Below are 20,604 nucleotides of genomic sequence, written 5' to 3'. Positions count from 1 at the left end.
TACCGTAATTAACTGGGTTAATACACTAAATTATCACATGGGTTTATGACATGGATATAATGGTTAAGTTAAAGGATAATAAAAATTTGTCTGCTGAAAAAAAGTCCAGGAAGATTCAGGGGTGCATAAAAAAGAGTTTAAAACTGTTTTCGGGACTTACTTACATACGTGACAGTATTGTTGGTATAAAGAGGCTACCAGCAAGTTACATGGAGATGCACCAAAAAGTGCTACAAAACGTGAATGTCTGTTAACATACTGTTTGTTTCAGTATAAAGAAGACATAACGTTTTGTTGTCGTGTAGTAATAAATTGTGTTGATGGCAACTCTACATTTTTAAATTGTGACATTGAAAAAATATGAAAAGTGATATTTTTCAAAAATACATACCCCCGTACGTTATAGATTTTGTTGTAATTTTAGAACTCTTTCAAAACAAGTCTATCTCCTTTTTTGAAACATTACACAAGGCTTCTACAGAGTATGATTCTTAACGTTAAGTAAATCCATGAAAGGAGTTTTGATCCTAGATTTAACAAAGTGTTGTTATGACGTTAAATCAAAAAATGTTTTTGTAAAACATGAAAGAAGGTATGTAATAAATACAGAACTTCACATATGTCGTTTTTGTTTCCTATTTATTACTTGTTTATTCTTGTGCAAAATAAACTTATGCAATAAATAGGAAGCAAAAACAACGTATGTGAAGTTCTGTATATTTATGTATAATAAAAAAAAAAGTATCCTTCTAAATGTCCTATCACCTATGACAGTCCTGTGTTGTGGACAATGTTGAAGAAAAATGTGGATCCCCCCCCTCCCCCACATATGATGCAAAAATGTTGTAAATAAATACAGGCCTCTGAGAAATGAAAATTTGCGTAAACCAGTCCGAACTAAACACTTGTCCGTCTGTCCTGACAAGTGAAAATCTGCTCGGACAAACAAAATGGACCTCAATGGTTGTCCAGTGGACAAGTAAAACTGTATGATGTTTCATTTTGAGCAACCAAACACACTGTCGTTGCATTTAAATAAACCTAACAACTCATTTGGACAAGTGAAAATATTGGTGGACAAGTAGATTTCTAGATGTACATGTACTTGTCCGGTGGACTAGTAACAAACTCTACTTATTTCTATCACTGTAAACCATTTATGCGATGCACCAAAACAAATTCAGGTAACCCATTTCGTTTTTACGTAACCCGTCATAACCATGTAAATGAGGTCATAAATCCAATGCGCAAAAAGCAAAATGGGTTACGCACAACTATACTTACGCGAGCGAAACTATCGCTCTCGTATTTTTCAGAGGCCTGAAATACTTTGTTTAAATTATTAAAAACATTATTTTAAAATGGGCCCAGATTTAAAACTATTACCTCTCCCCCCACCCCCACCCCCAACATTGGTGTGAATGAAAAATATAAATGGATTCGACAAAGATTAAATTAAATAAAAAATGGTATTAAAAAAATAATCAAAAGTGACACTGACATTGTTTTGTTTTTTAATCACATACCGTAATTATTATAAGTTATTTTAATCGACCTTTAACATAGAAAAACTGCAAAAGATCCAGGGTCCGTTTTACGAAGTGATCTTAGCGCTAAGATGATCTTAAGTGCATAGCTACTATATGTCCTTAAGGTGATCTTGGCGCTAAAATCGCTTCGTAAAACAGGGCCCAGTTCAACAAACTGATTTACAAAAGAAAGAAAGATAAACATGGATAGATGCCGGATGGAGCACGCCCTTTCAAAATGAGTAAACAACTGAAACACTCATTACACAGTGAGTACCTTGATAAAATTACAGAAGCTTTTATAATTTCCAGAGGTCTTGGAGAAAAGTTATCGTCAGCATTACACCTTAATGAAGACTTGAAGAAATTGAAACAACTTCAATATTCCAGCACAGGTTGGAATGACAAAAATTTAATAGCTAGTTGCAAAATGTCAACAGCAACTAGCTGAAAAACAGCAACCATAACTAGCTGAAGAAAAGCAACAGCAGCCAGCTAAAGACCCATTTTAAACCAGTCACTTTTGTAATAAATAATGAACACAAAATTAAAAGCAAAAAATTATCCAATCAACCAACGGCTATTTTTTTTTTTATCCAGTGGCAAAAAATTACTATTGGTAAAATCACTAATATTCTACAATTCATATCACAGTTACAGCAATTGTTATCAGTGCTGCTGTTAAATTCAAGCCCTGATCTTGTATATTTGGAATGCGGTTGAAAAACGATGTGCATCACTTGTCAGTACAAAACTGCCTTTTTGTGGAAAAAAACAAGTATATGAATTTTCAATGACCATCGTTTACATATTATTTAACAATACCTATGCGTAGTCATACAGTTGTGCACAACGTTTTTTTCGGTTCATACTTGCATGAACCAAAAATAATTGTGGTCAATTCTTACATAAAAACCAGGGTCACAACAGTGCAACACCCAGCTTTGAGTTGACAAAGTCTGTTACTATTGTAATGTGGTTGTTCAACACATCACTGTCGTCATTGTTGGTGATGATAAAATCCCAGACCTTGACATCGTCCAGTCCACATTCTGATTCTGCGTCATCAACACCTGAAAAAAATCAAAAAAAATCTATAGAAAACATTTTGTCCAATACTACACCAAAGTTCCCACTGCAAGTTTAAAAGATTGCAATGCTATATACACAATTTTAAGATGTTAAATAGTAGTTGCTAATCAATTTTTATATCATTAACAACTGTTGCTAAGTAAAATTTTAAAAACAAAATCTTCCCTGATATACAGTCAAACATTATTATCTTAACCTGGGACCTTGATCACACTCTGTCGGTTGTTGTACCAACTAGTTGGTGCCACTTGATTAGTATACCAAAGGATGTGGTATGTGCTGTCATATGCATATAAAAGATCCCTTGCTGCTAATGAAAAGATGTGGCACATTTGCCCTGAAAATTACCAAATGTTTGACATCCAATAGTTGATGATTAATGAATATGCTCTAATGATGCCAAACATCTCAATCGGTTATGCTGTGATCTCAGTACATCTTGATGTTGAGGATTGTCTCCAGTGTTCGAGATTAAAAGTTTTGGGCAGTATTCCAGTTGGATACTAACATTTCAAAATCTGGTATCCCATCTGAGAATTTAGTATCCCACTTAAATGAAATTCATAAATAACATTGTAACAAACTTGGAGGACACTATTCTTGTTCCCTGTCTATTGCTACGCTGATATCACATTCGAAATTGCAGAATTCACAATCAAACGAAATGGGCAAACGGATTTGCTTCATCCATTTTGGTGTAATACTGACATAAATTAGTATTTAGCAGTAATTTACAAGTGTTCTTAACATAACTAATGATGAACCTACATACTGTATAAATTTTCTGCAGACGTGGAATCAATATGTTAAATAAAATTTGAAGGGAGGAAACATCCAACAAAAACGAGCAACTTAGCGATTCCCCGTCTATTGCTGCACTTCGACTAAGAGTTCTGGAAAATATTGTTATGGCGTAGCATCAGACTGGGTATGAGCTCGAAAATGCGGTTACTTAACTTCGCTGGCAAATGACTTTATAGTTTCAACGAAAAATAAAAACTCAGGATTAAAAACCCCCAACATTATATGGTATCCCGGCGGGATACTGGTTTCTTGAAGTTTGGTATCCAAAATTAAAATCTGGTATCCCTGGGATATTGGGATACCATTAATCTCGAACACTGGTCTCATAGCAAAACTCTCACTCACAAATGTTAAATGTATCTCAAGCCATCGATACCTTCAACTATCTGATTTGGTCACTTCAAAACTAATATAACGAAGTTTGGCTCTAATTAAAAGAAGATTTTGTTTAAAGCAATAATAATCTGTGGGGCTAACACCTCTTCATTTTTGTGAGTGCTAATATCCCATTACACTATCTGTCAAGATCACGGCTAATGGATAGAGACTGTATATTCCCTCATCTAGCTGCACACTTGACTCGTGTGTGTGTGTTTTTGTGCATGTGTGTGTGTGTCTGTGTCAGTATGTGTTTTTTTGTGTGTGTATGTGTGTTTGCGTATGTGTGTGTGTTTGCGTATGTGTGTGTCTGTGTTTTTATGTGTGTATACTTATATTTATTACTGTTAGTTTGTTGTTGATATCATTCACTTACCTGCTGTAAACACAAATCCACGTTTTGTTCTCATTTCTTCATCTGCAACAACTCTGACAGTCCTTGTGGCATCTGGATAAACATCTTTGAAATACGCGATGTCTGTTTTTCTCCGAGCATCGCTGATGATCCAGACTGGTTTCTTGGCATCATCTCCAGACGTCGCGTGTCGACAGAAGAAACCCGGATCAGCATTTCTCTTCTCTTCACCCCAAACTATCATCTCACGTCGGTAGCGCTCTTTATACTCAGACGCATCCAGTAACTTATCAAAGTCAAGGTCATGTTCCTGTGAATTAAAAAAAAAAAAAAAATTAAGCAAGCTTAGAAATAAAACTGATCCACTGATATATTTATACATGTAGTAATACCACTTTAACATGTATACATGTGCGTAACAAAACTAAAATGTAAAATTTAAAATCACCCCACTTCAAATTTTTAGGATAACTGCTATACAGAAATGTTTTTGGAGGTGTGGGCACATACATTGTAGCAGTAGCCTTAACTTAAATTTGTTTACTCTACATGTAGTTTGAGAACAGGAGGTAGAGATGAGGCCATACCACTTTGAAGTTAAAAATAAAACACTAAATTCTACATGTTCAAATGTAACTTACAAGCGCATATTGTTTTTTCAGTGGTGCTGATAACCTCATTATTGCACACATTTCATCAGTAAGCCTAAAAAAAAAAAATATATATATATTTTTTTTAATAAATACATGGATACATGTATATATATATATTCAACTGAAAAGTAACCTCATATTTAGAAACATAAATTAACAACATTTTATTAATCAGTGAGGGCAAAAAAGTTTTTCTTTAAAAATAATTTCAGTTTTGTCTGACATAAGATACTTAGAAGAAAAGTAAAAGTGTTTTGGAAATAACAAAAAAAACAAACAAACTATTTTTGTGTCCAATTTAGAAACCAACTGGCTCATAAATAAATTAAATGTAGTAAATTCCACAGCATGAAAACTGTGTTCTCCATGGGACGGACTATAACCCACCCCATGCACCCCCGCAGAGGTTGAAACCTTCAAAAGTGGAACTGCGATTTTCAGCCATTCATTCATTTATTTCAACTTATTTTAGTGCTTATATCCAATTAAGGTTCAAGCATGCTGTCCTGGGCACACACCCAAGCTATCTGTCCAGGGCAGTAGGTTAGTCACAGGCATAGGAAGGTACCAAAATGTGTGTATGGGGGTGGGGGTGGGACGCACAAGCACACACATATATATAAATCAGGGAATATTTTGTTTTCAAAACCTTGATTAATTTTTTAATTAGCGATATTTCTAGTCAATTAAAAATTGATTAGCAACTATTGTTTAATGTTTTATAATTGTGTAGCAATCTTTGAAATTTGTGTGGCGAATCGCGACGCAATACTGAACAAAATGTTCCCTGTAAATACATGTATAAATATATAAAACCCATCGCTGCTGCTACAATGTGTGGGGACATGACCCCTTAACACACAACCCGCCTCCGCTTCCTACACCAGTGTTTGTTGTTAAATGTAAGCAGTTAAGTCAGAGACAAGAGGATGATTTTTTCCAAAATAAGCAGGATGTAGCACCCAAACTGCTGGTCTGATTGCACTCCTTAAGCCATTAAAATTCCAATATTATTATTTGCTAAACTGACAAATTTTCCATAAATCATCAATATGGGCATGGCGTGTACAAAAATCTGAGACTGTCAGCTGTTTTAATTTCCATTAATTATTATTCAATATGGTCAGTAGTATGTGTGTGCCAAATGTCAGGAACATTCAGTGTCTGCTCATAGTTTGTGGGAATTATCCTTAACAGGCTACAAACTAAATTGAAGCTAAATTGCATGGAAAAAGTTTTTTTTTCGATTTGCTTATCTGGACTAAGAGAAATATTACACCTCTGGTTCTGTTACATTTTGTAGAAAACATGTTTGGTTACAATTCTGACCAATTTTCATTTCAAGGTCACGAGGGCAACAAAGTCAAATTGAAGGTCAAAGTGAAGGTCATCACACTTTAACTTACCTCTCTATAAAAAAAAGAATGGCAGACTTGGAATCATTGGGCGATTTCCATTCCAGAGATGCCATTACCATCAAGATTGAACCAGAGGTAACTTATTTATAGACATTCAAATATTGGGCGTCCTACCAATTTTTTTTGATTTTTTCCAAAATGGGCTGGATGTAGCACCCAAACTGCTGGTCTGATCGCACTCATCTTTAAAAATTAAGCTTTTTCTGCCAAAACCACTCTAGAAATAAAATTCCAGCCAAATCTGAAATCAGATAGGGTGGGGTTAAACCCATTGGGTGATCTGACACAGAATGACCCTGCTAATAAAAATATTAAATCAATCTCTTACATGGTATGTGGTCCCACATTTTCTTGCTGGTAGATTAAATGTGAGGTGCCACATTTTTTATTGGTGTACTGCCTTTGTGTGTTAATAAGCTGCTTCAAATTTATTAGAAAACGTTAACTTGATCGACAATAAGAATTGATTTGGTCCATTGGAACCTGCAGAAAAATGGGTCGAGTTCAGCCAGACCTAGCATAAAAACGTCCGCTAGTCGCTAGACCGGTTTATGCGCTTCACGGTAATCTAAATGGCCACTTTGTGAACCAATCAATTCGTCCGCGAACGTTAAGCTAGCTGAACTTTAGGTTGTTGCAACAGATTTGACAACAAAATAACAAAAGTAACAAAAATACGTACTTGCTTTGAATAATGTCAGTAACATAGTCTTTGCCAGATTTTCTTTTCCCACTAAATACTAATATAACCGTTGGTAACATTGGTGAAGTTTGTGAATGTTAATTTTGTTAACGGAAAATTACATTTGACTGGTTCTGTTTTGGTTGTGCACGCGCCCGTAATTTCCTCCTATGATTGGAGATCCAATATTAGTTCAAGTCTTATTCGGAACTGGTTTGAGACGATGTCTATTACACAATTTACAGTGACATGTTCTGGACCAGTTTAATTTGACTGTTAATGAATATCTATGTTTACAATCTAAATGTAAGTGATGTTATGCAAGATTGCCATGAGGATGACATTGTATCTCTATTGTAACATGGTTTTTACTTAAATTACACAGAAGAAAGTCAGGTTTCACTGGTGCAAAATTGGTATTAGAAACGTTCATAGTCAGCCTTGCACTGAAAAGTTAATTTAGTGGGATTCCTAGACCGAATGGGTGCAGAAAAGTAATGACTTAATGTGCACCTAGCACTATTACTGATGGACTGATGATTACAAAATTAGGCAACTTTTTTTCAGTAAAACATCGTGATTTGATTTGCAAGTTTTAGAGATCACTACACAGTTATTAATGAAACATTAAAGGGATATTTCTGAGTTTGCTGCACTTTTTAAGATGTTATCGACAGACAGAGACTTTTTAACGATTGTAATTACGTCAAAAATATTTTTTTCTGCATAAAGTATCAGTGGCTGTATATTATAAAACATGTTTCTGATCGTTCTAATATTTGTACTAGGTTAACTTTTATTTTAGTTCCTAAATATTTTTTTTTTGTACGTACGAAATTATTTGAAGACAAAATCCAGTTTGGGCTTCTTACAGATATTAACACGACCAAAAACATTGAATATACAGACACTGATATTCTAAAAATAAATAAAAAATTAATATGTATATTTAATTGTAGAACTATTTTATTAGTCAGAAACATCTTACAATGCAGCAAACTCAGGAATGTCCCTTTAAATAATAATAACTAATCAGTTATCAAATTGATTAGCAACTGTCGCTTACATAGTCAAAATTTTAAAACCCCTTTTTATTTTTTCATTAAGTGAACATGTATTTTAAGCCTTAAAAAAAATTAACAGGGAACCTTTTATTATCAAAATTTCATCTTGATTACAGATATTTCTAGTCATTTGAAAATTGATTAGCATATACTGTTTAATGTTTTAAAATGGTGTAGCGATCTCTGAAACTTATGTAGCGAATCCATAGATGTACATGGGGGGGGGGGGGGGTTTCGATGGGTTCGACTGAACCCCCTTGAAATCGCTTTTTTTATCATTTAATATATCTGACATTGATATCTGACATTATTATATTTACTCAACATAGAAATTTATATATGCCCAATATCTCTGCAATCTATTTTGGAACCCCCCTTTTCAAAATCCTATGTATTGGAACCCCCCTTTTCAAAATCCTATGTACGCCCATGGAATCGCACTGCGATACTCAAAACAAATGTTCCCTGCTTATAGACTTGATCAGTATCTAGTGGGAACACAGTCATCATCACTTATCCAGTATATTAATAACATGCTTGAATATATGTTTTTGTTTTTCTTTTCAGACCTCAAGTGAAAGATAGATGTTTGCTGGTTAGTTAAGTGCGTACATACTGATAATAGTGATATCAAATGCTGAGGAACATCACAATCAACAGTTTTCTTTTCATTAGAAGTTGCAGGAAAGCATTTTGCCTGAGACATTTCCGTTTTTCTGTAAGCTGCATTATGTCGTGTGAAGAAACTGACAGCATTGTCGTCCATGAGGGCAAAGCCGAGGTTCACACGCCAAAGTCGGTTTTCTACAACCCAGTGCAAGAATTCAACAGAGATCTGACTGTAGCAGTTATTTCGCAGTACGCTCAGGAATATTTTGAAAATCAAAAATCAAAACCAAATAGACGGGCAAAGAAAACGGACGAGGATAACACTCCATGTAGTAACACTGGTAACAGAGACGAAATTAAGACAAGTCTTGAAAACATTGACATTAGTGGGACTCCCGAGAATGGGAATGCCGATCTGAAATGTGGCGAATCGTTTGAGAACGGTATCCGTATCTTTGAAGGTTTAGCCGCGTCGGGACTCCGATCAGTGAGGTTTGGTTTGGAGATTCCTGGAGTGAAGGAGGTAATCGCCAATGACTTTGATAAAAATGCTGTGAGTTTTATAGAGAAAAACATTGAGAAGAATAGCCTGCAGGGTTTGGTAAAGTCGAGCTGCGGAGATGCTGCCATGGTGATGTACCAGAACAAGAGTGTCGCAGATAGATTTGATGTCATCGACTTGGACCCGTACGGAAGTCCGTCGGTATTTCTAGATGCTGCTGTACAAGCTGTTAAAGATGGTGGGCTGCTCTGCGTCACGTGTACTGATCTTGCTGTTATGTGTGGAAATGCTGGTGAAACGTGTTACTCAAAATACGGAAGTATGTCAATTAAATACTTTATTTAGAACTCTATATATATTAATTACTATATATAGAACACACATGCAGTATGTACAAGACTAGCTCTTGCACTCGTCAAATTCGCATTTTAAAAACAATTTACAAATTTTATTTTAATTTGGCTAATATATTGTCTGTAATAATTTTATTAGAAAATAACTGGGTGTTTGTAATTTTTGAAGTTTAAATATTGGCGAAATATTCTGCTCATTCAGAGCTTGTCCTGACAAAGTACATTTTGAAACATTTTACATGTATGTAACTTTGTAAGGGAAATAAGGACAGAAAATTTAATAATAATATATAGAATTATAAGTATAGATACTTATTTATGCATCTAGACATACATAAAGATAAATATACATTTTAAATGATTTAATAATGGCTATGGCTAGACTACTTGAACTGTGGTAGAGGGTCTCGATACTTCGAGGCCCATGGGAATGATACATGTATTTGAAGTGGGGGAGGTACAACCTCTAGTGGTGGGTCACAGGTTCCATACTTAGTGGGGGAGAGGGGGTCATGCACAAGCAATATTTTTACCTTTGTTTATGTAGAGTAGGAAAAGAAACCCATACATTTCCACCCTTCTCCACACCAGTTCCTATGGCCCTGATCTTCTGGGAACAGTGATTCTGTTTTTGTGCATTAACATGATTTTAAGGAGTAAGTTTGATGGACATTTTCTTAAAAAATGTTCCTGTAAAAAATTTTTGGCAGATTTTTATATTTTTGTGGACAAAATTAATTATTCTTATCATTACTGCAGAGTGGCCCAAAAAATAATAATGCTTGTTGGCAAGTTATGATTTACAAGCAAACCACGAGCAAGATTTTAATGTGAAATATAAATACTAATAGTGGCTCATATGTTATAGCTCTAAAGAAGATAATATTATTTGGGCGACTAACGCCATTATTTTTTAATAATTAAGTTGCCCAAACAGGACATTGGTCGTATTTGGCAACCTGGTCACAGGCCATTTCGAGCCCTGTTACTGTACGATTTCCTTAACCCTAACCCCTGAACTTAACCCATTTTCTTTCTGGGGGAGGCCCCACATAACCCCTGGCCCTGCTGACTGTGGTTGCATTCAATTCCATAGCGCCATACCCAAAAATGTCTTTCTGGCAGAAACACTGACATTCCATTTCTACATACATGTGTCTCTAGTCTGTGAGTAAAAATCCTGAGTTTTGTAATTGTCTGTCTAAAATTTATCATAATAAATTTTATTTTTACAAATATATTTTAGGTATGTCTTTGAAGGGAAAGTTCTGCCACGAGATGGCGTTGAGGATTATTTTACAATCGATCGAGTCGCATGCCAACCGGTATTCCAGATACATCGTTCCGCTGATCTCCATGAGTGCCGATTTCTACCTGCGCGTGTTTGTCAAGGTCTTCACAGGACAGATCAAAGTGAAGGAGGCCGTCAGTAAACTGGCCATGGTGTACCTCTGTACTGGGTGTGGAGCATACAGTCTACAAAGACTGGGTGTTAAAGTGCCCACCAAGGGCGATAACGTCAAATTCAATCCGTGTACTGGTCCACCAGTCGGTCCGAGGTGCGACCACTGTGGATTTAAACACCACTTCGGAGGCCCTATTTGGGTGGACCCAATCCACGATGTAGACTTTATTCAGAGTGTTCTAAGAAACATTCAAGAGGATCCGAATCAGTTGCGAACATCAGAGAGGATTGTGGGAATGCTGAGCGTGATGAGTGAGGAACTTCCTGATGTGCCGCTGTATTACATTCTCGATGAATTGTGTAACACTCTACACTGTACTCCACTCAGCTTGCAGCTGTTTAGGTAAATACATTATAGACATTCTACCAAATAAAATCCCATAGACGACAATAGTAGCATATGTGGCTAAAACTCCTATCAAGTGACATACATGAAAGAAAAAAAAGAAAAAAAATTAGAGAGCGGGGGGGGGGGGGGGGGGGGGGGGAGGAGAGAGAGGGGGGAGAGAGAGAGAGAGAGAAAAAACTGGCTGTATACTACCAAATCAAATCCCATAGACGACAAGAGTAACATGTGGCTAAAACTCCTACCTGCAGTGTATCAATCGACATAAACGCCACAGATATAAATACTACCACCCTTCACCCTTAAAGTGAATCAGAAAAAATTGGGAGTCGAGCTGCTCATTTCTGAGATAACGGGTAGCGTCTATCACTACCCTAGTTAAGCACAAAATTTTAGTACTTTTTTTTACAGTTACCCCATACATGTTTCAAGCACACGGCTACTTGATACAGCGGTACTAGATGAAATAAATTTGCATACCTTTTTTGCGCAGATGAAACTATTTTGTAGTGTTCACTTCTCTATCAAAAGTTTGATGCACCTTGAACTTTGACCTAGCCGGAAGTTATTTGGATTAGTACTACCATTAAGACTGGGTCACACAGCAGTTGAGGGGAAACAAAGTTGGAGTTTGTTTTGTTTTAACGACTCCTCTTAGAGCACACTGATTTATTAATTATCGGCTATTGGATGTCAAACATTTTGTAATTTTGATATATAGTCTCAGAGAGGAAACTAGTACATATTATTTCCATTAGTAGCAAGAGATCTTTTAAGTTTTATATGCATCATCCCACAGACAGGATAGCACATACCACAGCATTTGATAATACCAGTCATGGTGTACTGGCTCGAAAAAGAAAAAGCCCAATGGGCCCACCAATAGGGATTGATACTGAACTAACTGTGCATCAGGCGAGCGCTTTACCACTGGGCTATGTCTCACCCTTAGACTTAGAGAGGAAACCCTCTACCTTTTTCCTTTAGTAGCAAAGGCTCTTTTATATACATGTACCATCCCACAGACAGGATATATCACATACTACAGCCTTTGATATGCCAATCATGGTACACCGATAAGAATGAGAAATAGCCTATTGACGGGGATCGATCCTAGACTGACCGGGCATCAAGCGAACACTTTATTACTGGGCTACATCCCGCCCTCCTGGTAGTACTAAACCAAATAACTTCCGGCTGGGTCAACATTCGAGGTGCACCCAACTTTTGATAGAGAAGTGAACACCACAAGTCCTGTGATTGGTTATAAATGTGAGTGTGTTGGTTGTAAAAAATAATAGTTTCATCTGGGTAAAACAAAAATGCAATTTTATTTCATCTACTACCAATGTGTCAAGTAGCCTTGTGCATGAAACATGTATGGGGTACCTGTAAAAAAAAGTACTCGAATTTTGTGCGGAACTAGGGTAGTCATAGACGCTACTCGTTATCTCAGAAATGAGCAGCTTGACCCCCAATTTTTTCTGATTCACTTTAAGTGTGAGGGGTGGTAGTATTTATATCCGTGGTGTTTATGTCGGTTGATACGTTGCAAGTAGGAGTTTTAGCCACATATGTTACTATTGTCGTCTTTGGGATTTGATTTGGTAGTGTACACCCTATAGCACAGTGCATAATAAAAAATATTATGATTTTGTCATTTTATTTAATTCAACTATACTGGTTGATTAATTAGCCATCACTCGACCATGCAAGTTCACAATGACCTTGACCGTGACAATAATCTCTGTACATGGCTCTGAATGGAGTTTGAATCAAAGTTAGCACTGAAGAAAAGTTGGTTTTGGCCTATAATTCATACTGTAAAGATTTCAATAATTTCTTTTTACATGGTATTTGACTTGCCATATACAACTGCTCTTAAATATGGTATTATATATAGGTAACCTGAACTAAGATTTTAATAGCAATTTATTTTTATATTAAAAATAGCATGTGCCAATAGTGGGTTAATGTCTTTAGTTTCCATTAACATTGTTAATTTTTTATGTATGAAATTCTGAAAACTCAAATTTGTAAAGAACTTGATTTTTATTGTCATTTTGACATATTTATAGGGTGCTAAGTTATATTTTAGACAAATTTGTAGTTTTATGTAAAATTTAAAGTAAATTTGAAGAAAAACTTTACCAAAAACATAATTAAATTTGTTGTCACTATTGTGCCTTCTGTTCTTATTTGTACATAACAATAAGGTTGTTAAACATATACTTAGATCTCCAGATCATTTTTTTCTTCTTAATAATCACTTAGCTCTCATGAAAAGCATTTTGAGTTTATACTAGATTCAGAACCAATTTTTTCAGATTTGATTATCTGCCTTGGATTAAGTTGAAAATTTATTTTATTGTTAAAGCTGTATTACCTAATGTTACTAGCTAAATAAAATGCTGGATGACAGATTGTAGGAATACATCTAATATACATATTGTATTCATCCGGGTTAGAAAATAATGCAAGAAAATAGATGTTCGGGTAATTTTGTCATTTAAAAATAGTTTTTTTCAGTAATTAATCAAAAATAAATGTGTGAAAGCTGCATGATAATTCCAGATATCACAACTATTAAAACCTCCAACTACAGTAGACTATAAATAAAATATAGTCAGGAATATTGGTGGCTGCCAATGGCTTTGATGGTTCATTATGAAAATCAGCATGGCCGATGGATTTGAAATTCCCACACCTGGTAACTTGAAGACACCCACACCCAGCATACAGGATTTCCTCCCAACACTAATGTTCAGGACATTAAGTCATTACTTCATACAGGTACAGTCATGTTTGTGTTTCCTTCCTCAGACAGTGTATTATTTTAATACTGATATTTCTTTGATGTGCCTGTTAAGGTCTTCATAATCTAGGGGTCAATCAAGTGCATGTGTTTTAATGGAATTCTTTAAAGGGGTAGAGGTACTCTGACTATCTTTGTTGTCTCTACATATATACCTGAGTACACACACCCAACTGAAAGTAAATATCTTCAGGAGTTTTATTTTAGAATATTTTGTTTAATATGACATATTGCATTTGTACAAAACTATATGCAATATATATGCTTTTTGAGGTGTACATTATATTAGGTTGCACTGTAGAAACAACAGTTTCAGTGAGGTTGTCAGTTTATGTCAGAATACACCAGATCCTGGTTGTCATAAACACACATAGCTGGACACTTTTTGAAAAATGTATGTTATCAGTATAGGTAATACTAAACCAAATAACTTCCGGCTGGGTCAAAGTTCGAGGTGCACCCAACTTTTGATAGAGAAGTGAACACCACAAGTCCTGTGATTGGTGATAAATGTGAGTGTGTTGGTTGTAAAAAATAATAGTTTCATCTGGGTAAAAAAAAATATGCAATTTTATTTCATCTACTACCAATGTGTCAAGTAGCCTTGTGCTTGAAACATGTATGGGGTACCTGTAAAAACAATTATTCGAATTTTGTGCGGAACTAGGGTAGTCATAGACGCTACCCGTTATCTCAGAAACGAGCAGCTTGACCCCCAATTTTTTCTGATTCACTTTAAGTGTGAGGGGTGGTAGTATTTATATCCGTGGCATTTATGTCGGTTGATACGTTGCAGGTAGGAGTTTTAGCCACATATGTTACTATTGTCGTCTATGGGATTTGATTTGGTAGTATACACCCTCCTGAATTGCTGAGTTGGCCAATAACAAGATGTGAAGTAATAATGGGTCGATAGAGAGCTTGCTAGTGTTGTAGGATTACAACACCTCAGTGGATCCATTCTCTATTTTTTGGGGGATCCAGGATGTAGCCCAGTGGTAAAGCATTCGCTTGATGCACGGTGGGTCCATTGGGCTATTTCTCATTCCAGCCAGTGCACCACAACTGGTATGTCAAAGGCTGTGGTATGTACTACCCTATCTGTGGGATGGTGCATATAATAGATCATATGCTGTTAATCGAAAAGAGTAGCACATGAAGTGACGACAGTAGGTTTCCTCTCTCATTATCTTTGTGATCCTTAACCATATGTTTGACACCATATAACCGTAAATAAAGTGTGTTGAGTGCTTCATTTAAAAATAAAACATTTCTTTCTTTCTTTCTCAATTTTTGGTGGGTTTTTCCTGTCCCATCCAGTGCCCCATGACTGGTATATATCAAAGGCCATGGCATGTGATGTCCTGTCCCTTGGGTGTCATGTTTAGAGTCCTGGGTTTCACTGTATATACCAAAATATTGATAACATATGGACTTTGATACTATTTTGCAGGATGTTTGTTGCAGATTTTTATGCATTCTTTCTTTTTTTAGGAAGGATTCATGGGCAAACCACTATATACAATAGTGGCAGCATTAAACATTTGTTTTATAAAAAATTTATTAAATAATAATAAAAATAAATAGATATATAAAAAGAAATACATTGTTACATCCATAAACATGTATTTTTCCAGATCGGCTGTTCTGAATGCTGGATATAGAGTCTCTATGTCCCATGCTGCAAAGAACTCCCACAAGACGGATGCACCAATGTCGCTAATTTGGGTAAGTGAAGGTTATTTTCAGTGCTGTTTGCCCCAGCTGTCATTTGACTGGTAGAGAGTGGCAATACCTCAGTGGTTGGAACCCTCACCTGCAGAGCTCTCAAATTGGAACTTTCGCAAGGAGTGAGATTTTGTCTGGTCAGAGTCCGACATCGTGAATCCGAATAAACCGTCACGGGAAATAAGCGCGCTGACAATTGGTCAACGTTCGAGATTATGACCAATAAACAACATGGACGTGGCAAGATGTTTAGGGAATGAATGAATGAATGACCTAATGAATGAATGAAACTTGAAAGAATGTTTGACAATACCCCGGCACAAAAATAGGCATATATTGGGTATCATACAAAGCTTTGATGGAATGATCCCCATGGTATAACCTTTCCATTGGAACCAGTACCATGATATCTCAAAGACAGTGTTGTAAGTAGAAATAAATGTTTCCATTGGTAAGTTATAAGTAATACGGTCAAATCTGCTTATTTGGATATGCCTCATGCAACAAAGATATATTACAAGTATACAAATAAGTGTTATATACAGTAAACCGAAGCTAAGATTCAGACGTAAGTTATACCCACTTAGGACCTTTTCATGATGTATCAGGGCTAGCTCTGGGTGTGCAAAACATTTTGCAAAATTATTTCCAAAAATGCAAAACTCAGTTATTTTCCAGCAAATATCAATCATTGCATGATTTTTTTTTTGCCAAATTAAAATAAAATTGGCGAATTTGGCGAGTGGCAGAGCTAGCCCTGTGTATGCACACCCGATTTACGATTCTTGCAAATGGACCCTCTTAACATACATGAGATATTTTCATCAGAAGTTGTTAAAGGCATACTGTCACAGATTTAAGGACCTTATGTCTCTTAAAAATGGATAGTAAATAAAAATTACATTAATTGTTGGAAACCAAATCTAGCTATCGCATCACCTTAACTGAACCATGAAGGAATGAAAGCCATGTCATCCCTCTCGGCAATTTTAGTTTTTGAATTATGGACCATTGCCTTAATTAAATTATTTTTACAAAATGTCATTAATAAATGGAGTATGGTGGTTATGAAGATGGTTGAATAAAGTACATTTAGGGACAAATCAAATTATTTATGTTCAGGTAATACTTTGTTAGACCATTAAATAGGTCAGTGGTCTGTGACAATATGCCTTTAAGTACACATAATATCATCTTCTGAAGTCATACATGTTTGTATTCAGGATATCATGAGAGAATGGATTAAAGATAACCCGGTGAAGTTGCATCGACTCAAAGAAGGAACCCCGGTGAAATGCATCCTCGAAAAAGAGCAGAAGCACAGAGTTTCTTTTGACTTGCATCCTGACGCAAACCCAAAATCACGACAACAGGGCTTGTTGCGCTGGCAGAAAAACCCAGAGAGAGAGTGGGGCCCTAAACCAAGAGCGAAGAAATCTGGGAACAGCCAGACGATGGTGGAATGTAGGGAAGAGAAGCAAGGCAAACGGAAAGCAAAACAGGTGACTTGTTACAGTTTATAACTTTGTGGCACTTAAAGGCAAAGTCTAACAGCAGATGACCTGCTAAAAAACCAGACCTGTCAACCCTTCTAGATTCCGTGGGAGCCTCCCGGTATTTGATCAAACCTCCTGCTTTCCTGTGCAGGAGAAAAAAATCTCCTGTTTAATGACATTTTTGTAAGCATAAAAAAAAAAATCTGTATAATTTTGCTAAAATAACACAAGGGAAGTAACTCCGTTTTTTTTTTCATTCCGAAAACGTTAGCTAATTTCAGTTTCCGAGAATGTAACAGGCCGAATTGTCCCAACTGTTTAACATTTGCCGAAGTGATAATTGCGGGATATATTGTTAAAAAAGTACATGTAGTTTATAAAATGTTATTATAATCTTTGTTGTCATCGTAATGGCTATGAAGCGTGTTACCGCTGATCCAATGGCTATATATGGCAGGCACTTAATGGCTACATTTAGTACGAATTAGACAATATCCTATTGCTGATGACGTAGCAACATAAATTGCTACGTCATTGTTCTTGTCAGGTGCGCTGTCCGCTATGTCAGAATCAGGGGATTTGGGGGAAGAAAAATCCTACTAAAGAACTCAACAAAATATAGTCTGAAAATATATGTATATACATTCTTTAGAGTTGTCTTCGAGATAAAAGTACATTGTGTTAAAGAGGCAGACCCTAGTTTTAGCCCATGGAAATGGACACTGTTTTGTTAATCTACAAACCTGCAACACATAATTGGATACGGTTATAACAGAGAGAAACTAATGATGTGATGTTTAAACAAGGAAATATCATCTAAAATTAACTAGAGCTTGTCTTGATAACTATTACTTCTCAGACGAACGTACGTTTGTAGAATTATGAAAAATGCATTTTGGGGTATTGCAAAAACCTGGAAGATCAGAACCACTTCAGGAATTAAAAAATGAATATTCTAAATAATAAAATATAAGTACTTCTAATTTAATTTATCAAAAATAGTGAAAAATGCATTGTAGTGTTTTAAAAACTAGGATCTGTCACTTTAATATGTACTCTTTATGAATACATAGTGGATGGTGTGCTGGTGAGAACATATAGGCAATAATTTTGTTTAAATAAAATGTTTAAACGTATTAAAATGTCTCATTTGTTAGAGACATGTGTTTCCATAAAATCATCCTCAATCATAATTAGTTTCTGCTGCTGACGTGTCAGTAAAATTTTACAAGAAAATTAAAACAAATTCCTAGTGACTGAATTGTGAAATAGTGCATTCCGATACTGTGGACTTTAAAACAAAAACAAAAGTGATGTAGAAGTCATTTTATTTAAATATTAAGACAAAATGTTTATACTTTTTCAGCAGGTGCCTCCTGACTACCGAAAGCAGTTTCCGTGTAAGAAGTTCAAACAAGGTCACTGTGAACATGGCTCCGACTGTTGTTACAGTCACGAAATGGTCAGCACAGAAGATGCTAAAACAATGGGAACACTGCAAGAAAATTGGTCATAATAGTTTCACAACAACCACTGGCAAAACTGAAGATTTACAGCCAAATATACATAGCCTGTTTTTGTTTGAATCTTATATAACTACACATAATTAAATAATATAATAATACATTTTATTTACAATGGATTTAAGAAAAACAGGGATTGTAAATTTGGCTCTATATTTTTAGTGGAGATATCCATAAAGAGTAGAAATATGTCAAATAGACATTTTAAACAAGCACTAAATTCCATGTTATTTATAGGTACCTGTAATATACCAGATTCATTCTAGAAATAAATTACAATGTAACTGACCGAGTTGAATTTTGTTGGCATATCCTTAATGTGTTGAACGAACATTTTGGACAGAGAACTTGCAACATTTTGTTGTCAACAAAACTGATATGAGGTACTTGATGTGGACAATGGACAGTACTTAGTCGTAACCGGCCTTAGAGGTGTCGTGGTTAAGCCATTGGACATAAGGCTGGTAGGTACTGGGTTCGCAGCCCAATACCGGCTCCCACACAGAGTGCGTTTTAATGACTCGGTGGTTAGGTGTAAGACCAGACCACCTTCTTCTCTCTCACTAACAACTAACCCACTGTCCTGGACAGACAGCCCAGATAGCTGAGGTGTGCCCAAGACAGCATGCTTGAACCTTAATTGGACTTGAGCACGAAAATGCCCCCCCCCCCCCCCCCCCCCCCCCCCCCCCCCCCCCCGGAGTTGAAATGAAACGAAATATTGCCAGACATTTTGTGTGCAGACAGTCGTATAATGGGTTTTTAATTGATGCAGTAAAAAAAACCCACTTAATAATTTTTCCATTTGTAGCAAGGAATCTTTTATGTACATGTATGTTGGGTTTGTATTAATGAACTACAATAGCTGATGATAATAAATCAAGGTGCTCTAGTGGTGTTGTTAAACAAAACTAACTAACTTTTATCTCCAGTTGGGTGTTTCTGCATCCCAACCAGTGCCGCATGACTAATATATCAAAGGTTCTGGTACATGCTGTCCTGTCTTTGGGAAAGTGCATATTAAAGATTCCTTGCTGCTAATGGAAAATGTAGCTGGTTTTCTCACTATCTCATAACGAAAAATGTTTGCTAGCCAGTGATTAATAAATCAATGTTTTTTAGTGGAGTCATTTTAAAACAAAACTAAAATTCATTTTAGTGGGGTGGGGACGTAGCCCAGTGGTAAAGCACTCGCTTGATGTGCGGTTGGTCTGGGATCGATCCCCGTCGGTGGACCCATTAGACTATTTCTCGTTCCAGCCAGTGCACCTCGACGGGTATATCAAAGGCTGTGGTATGTACTACCCTGTCTGTGGGATGGTGCATATAAAAGATCCCTTGCTGCTAATGGAAAAAGAGTATCCCATGAAGTGGCGACAGTGGGTTTCCTAACTCAATATCTGTCCTTTACCATATGTCCGATGCCATATAACTGTAAATAAAATGTGTCAAGTGCGTCGTTAAATAAAACGTTTCTTTCTTTATTGTTGTAGTGTGTACTATACTATATAAAAAGGTGATTAATTTGACAATTGATTTATAAATATCCATAATTGATTGCCGTGGAAAATGTTAACTATAATTGTTCCTAGTTTAGATAGTGACATCAATAAAGTTTGTTTTGTTTACCGACACTGCTAAAGCACATTGATTTATTTATCATCGACTATTGGATGTCAAACATTGGGTAATTCTGACATAGTCTTAGAGAGGAAACCCGCTACATTTTTCCATTTGTTGCAAGGGATCTTTTATAAGCTCCATCCTACAGACGGGATAGTACATACCACGG

General features: G+C 36.0%; 3 protein-coding genes across 4 annotated transcripts in view; 1 reads left to right on the top strand and 2 right to left on the bottom strand.

Annotated features, from left to right (window-relative positions):
* Positions 1-2,518, bottom strand: part of LOC121381352 (tRNA modification GTPase GTPBP3, mitochondrial-like) — a 45,045-nt gene extending 42,527 nt beyond the window's left edge. The window contains exon 1 of the mRNA XM_041510645.1: positions 2,438-2,518. The gene's annotated coding sequence lies outside the window, so the exon portion shown is untranslated. The remainder of the gene's footprint in view (positions 1-2,437) is intronic.
* Positions 1,501-7,061, bottom strand: LOC121381399 (phosphomevalonate kinase-like). The gene is made up of 4 exons (XM_041510694.1): positions 6,912-7,061; positions 4,800-4,863; positions 4,180-4,468; positions 1,501-2,602 (listed from the first exon to the last, which is right to left on the bottom strand). Exons 1-4 carry the CDS (start codon positions 6,989-6,991, stop codon positions 2,451-2,453), a joined length of 585 nt encoding a protein of 194 aa, XP_041366628.1. The 5' UTR covers positions 6,992-7,061; the 3' UTR covers positions 1,501-2,450.
* On the top strand, positions 6,838-19,101 carry LOC121381339 (tRNA (guanine(26)-N(2))-dimethyltransferase-like). Of its 2 annotated transcripts, none has more exons than XM_041510626.1 (6): positions 6,838-6,894; positions 8,543-9,405; positions 10,686-11,247; positions 15,703-15,793; positions 17,017-17,295; positions 18,659-19,101. In XM_041510626.1, exons 2-6 carry the CDS (start codon positions 8,610-8,612, stop codon positions 18,803-18,805), a joined length of 1,875 nt encoding a protein of 624 aa, XP_041366560.1. In that variant the 5' UTR covers positions 6,838-6,894; positions 8,543-8,609; the 3' UTR covers positions 18,806-19,101. The 2 variants fall into 2 exon arrangements, with proteins under 2 accessions (XP_041366560.1, XP_041366552.1); XM_041510618.1 differs by having other exon boundaries at positions 18,656-19,101.
* The last annotated feature ends 1,503 nt before the right edge of the window (positions 19,102-20,604 follow it).

This window comes from Gigantopelta aegis, chromosome 2 (genome assembly GCF_016097555.1).
Source record: "Gigantopelta aegis isolate Gae_Host chromosome 2, Gae_host_genome, whole genome shotgun sequence".
Classification (NCBI taxonomy): domain Eukaryota; kingdom Metazoa; phylum Mollusca; class Gastropoda; order Neomphalida; family Peltospiridae; genus Gigantopelta; species Gigantopelta aegis.
This window is presented reverse-complemented; position numbering and strand designations above follow the sequence as displayed.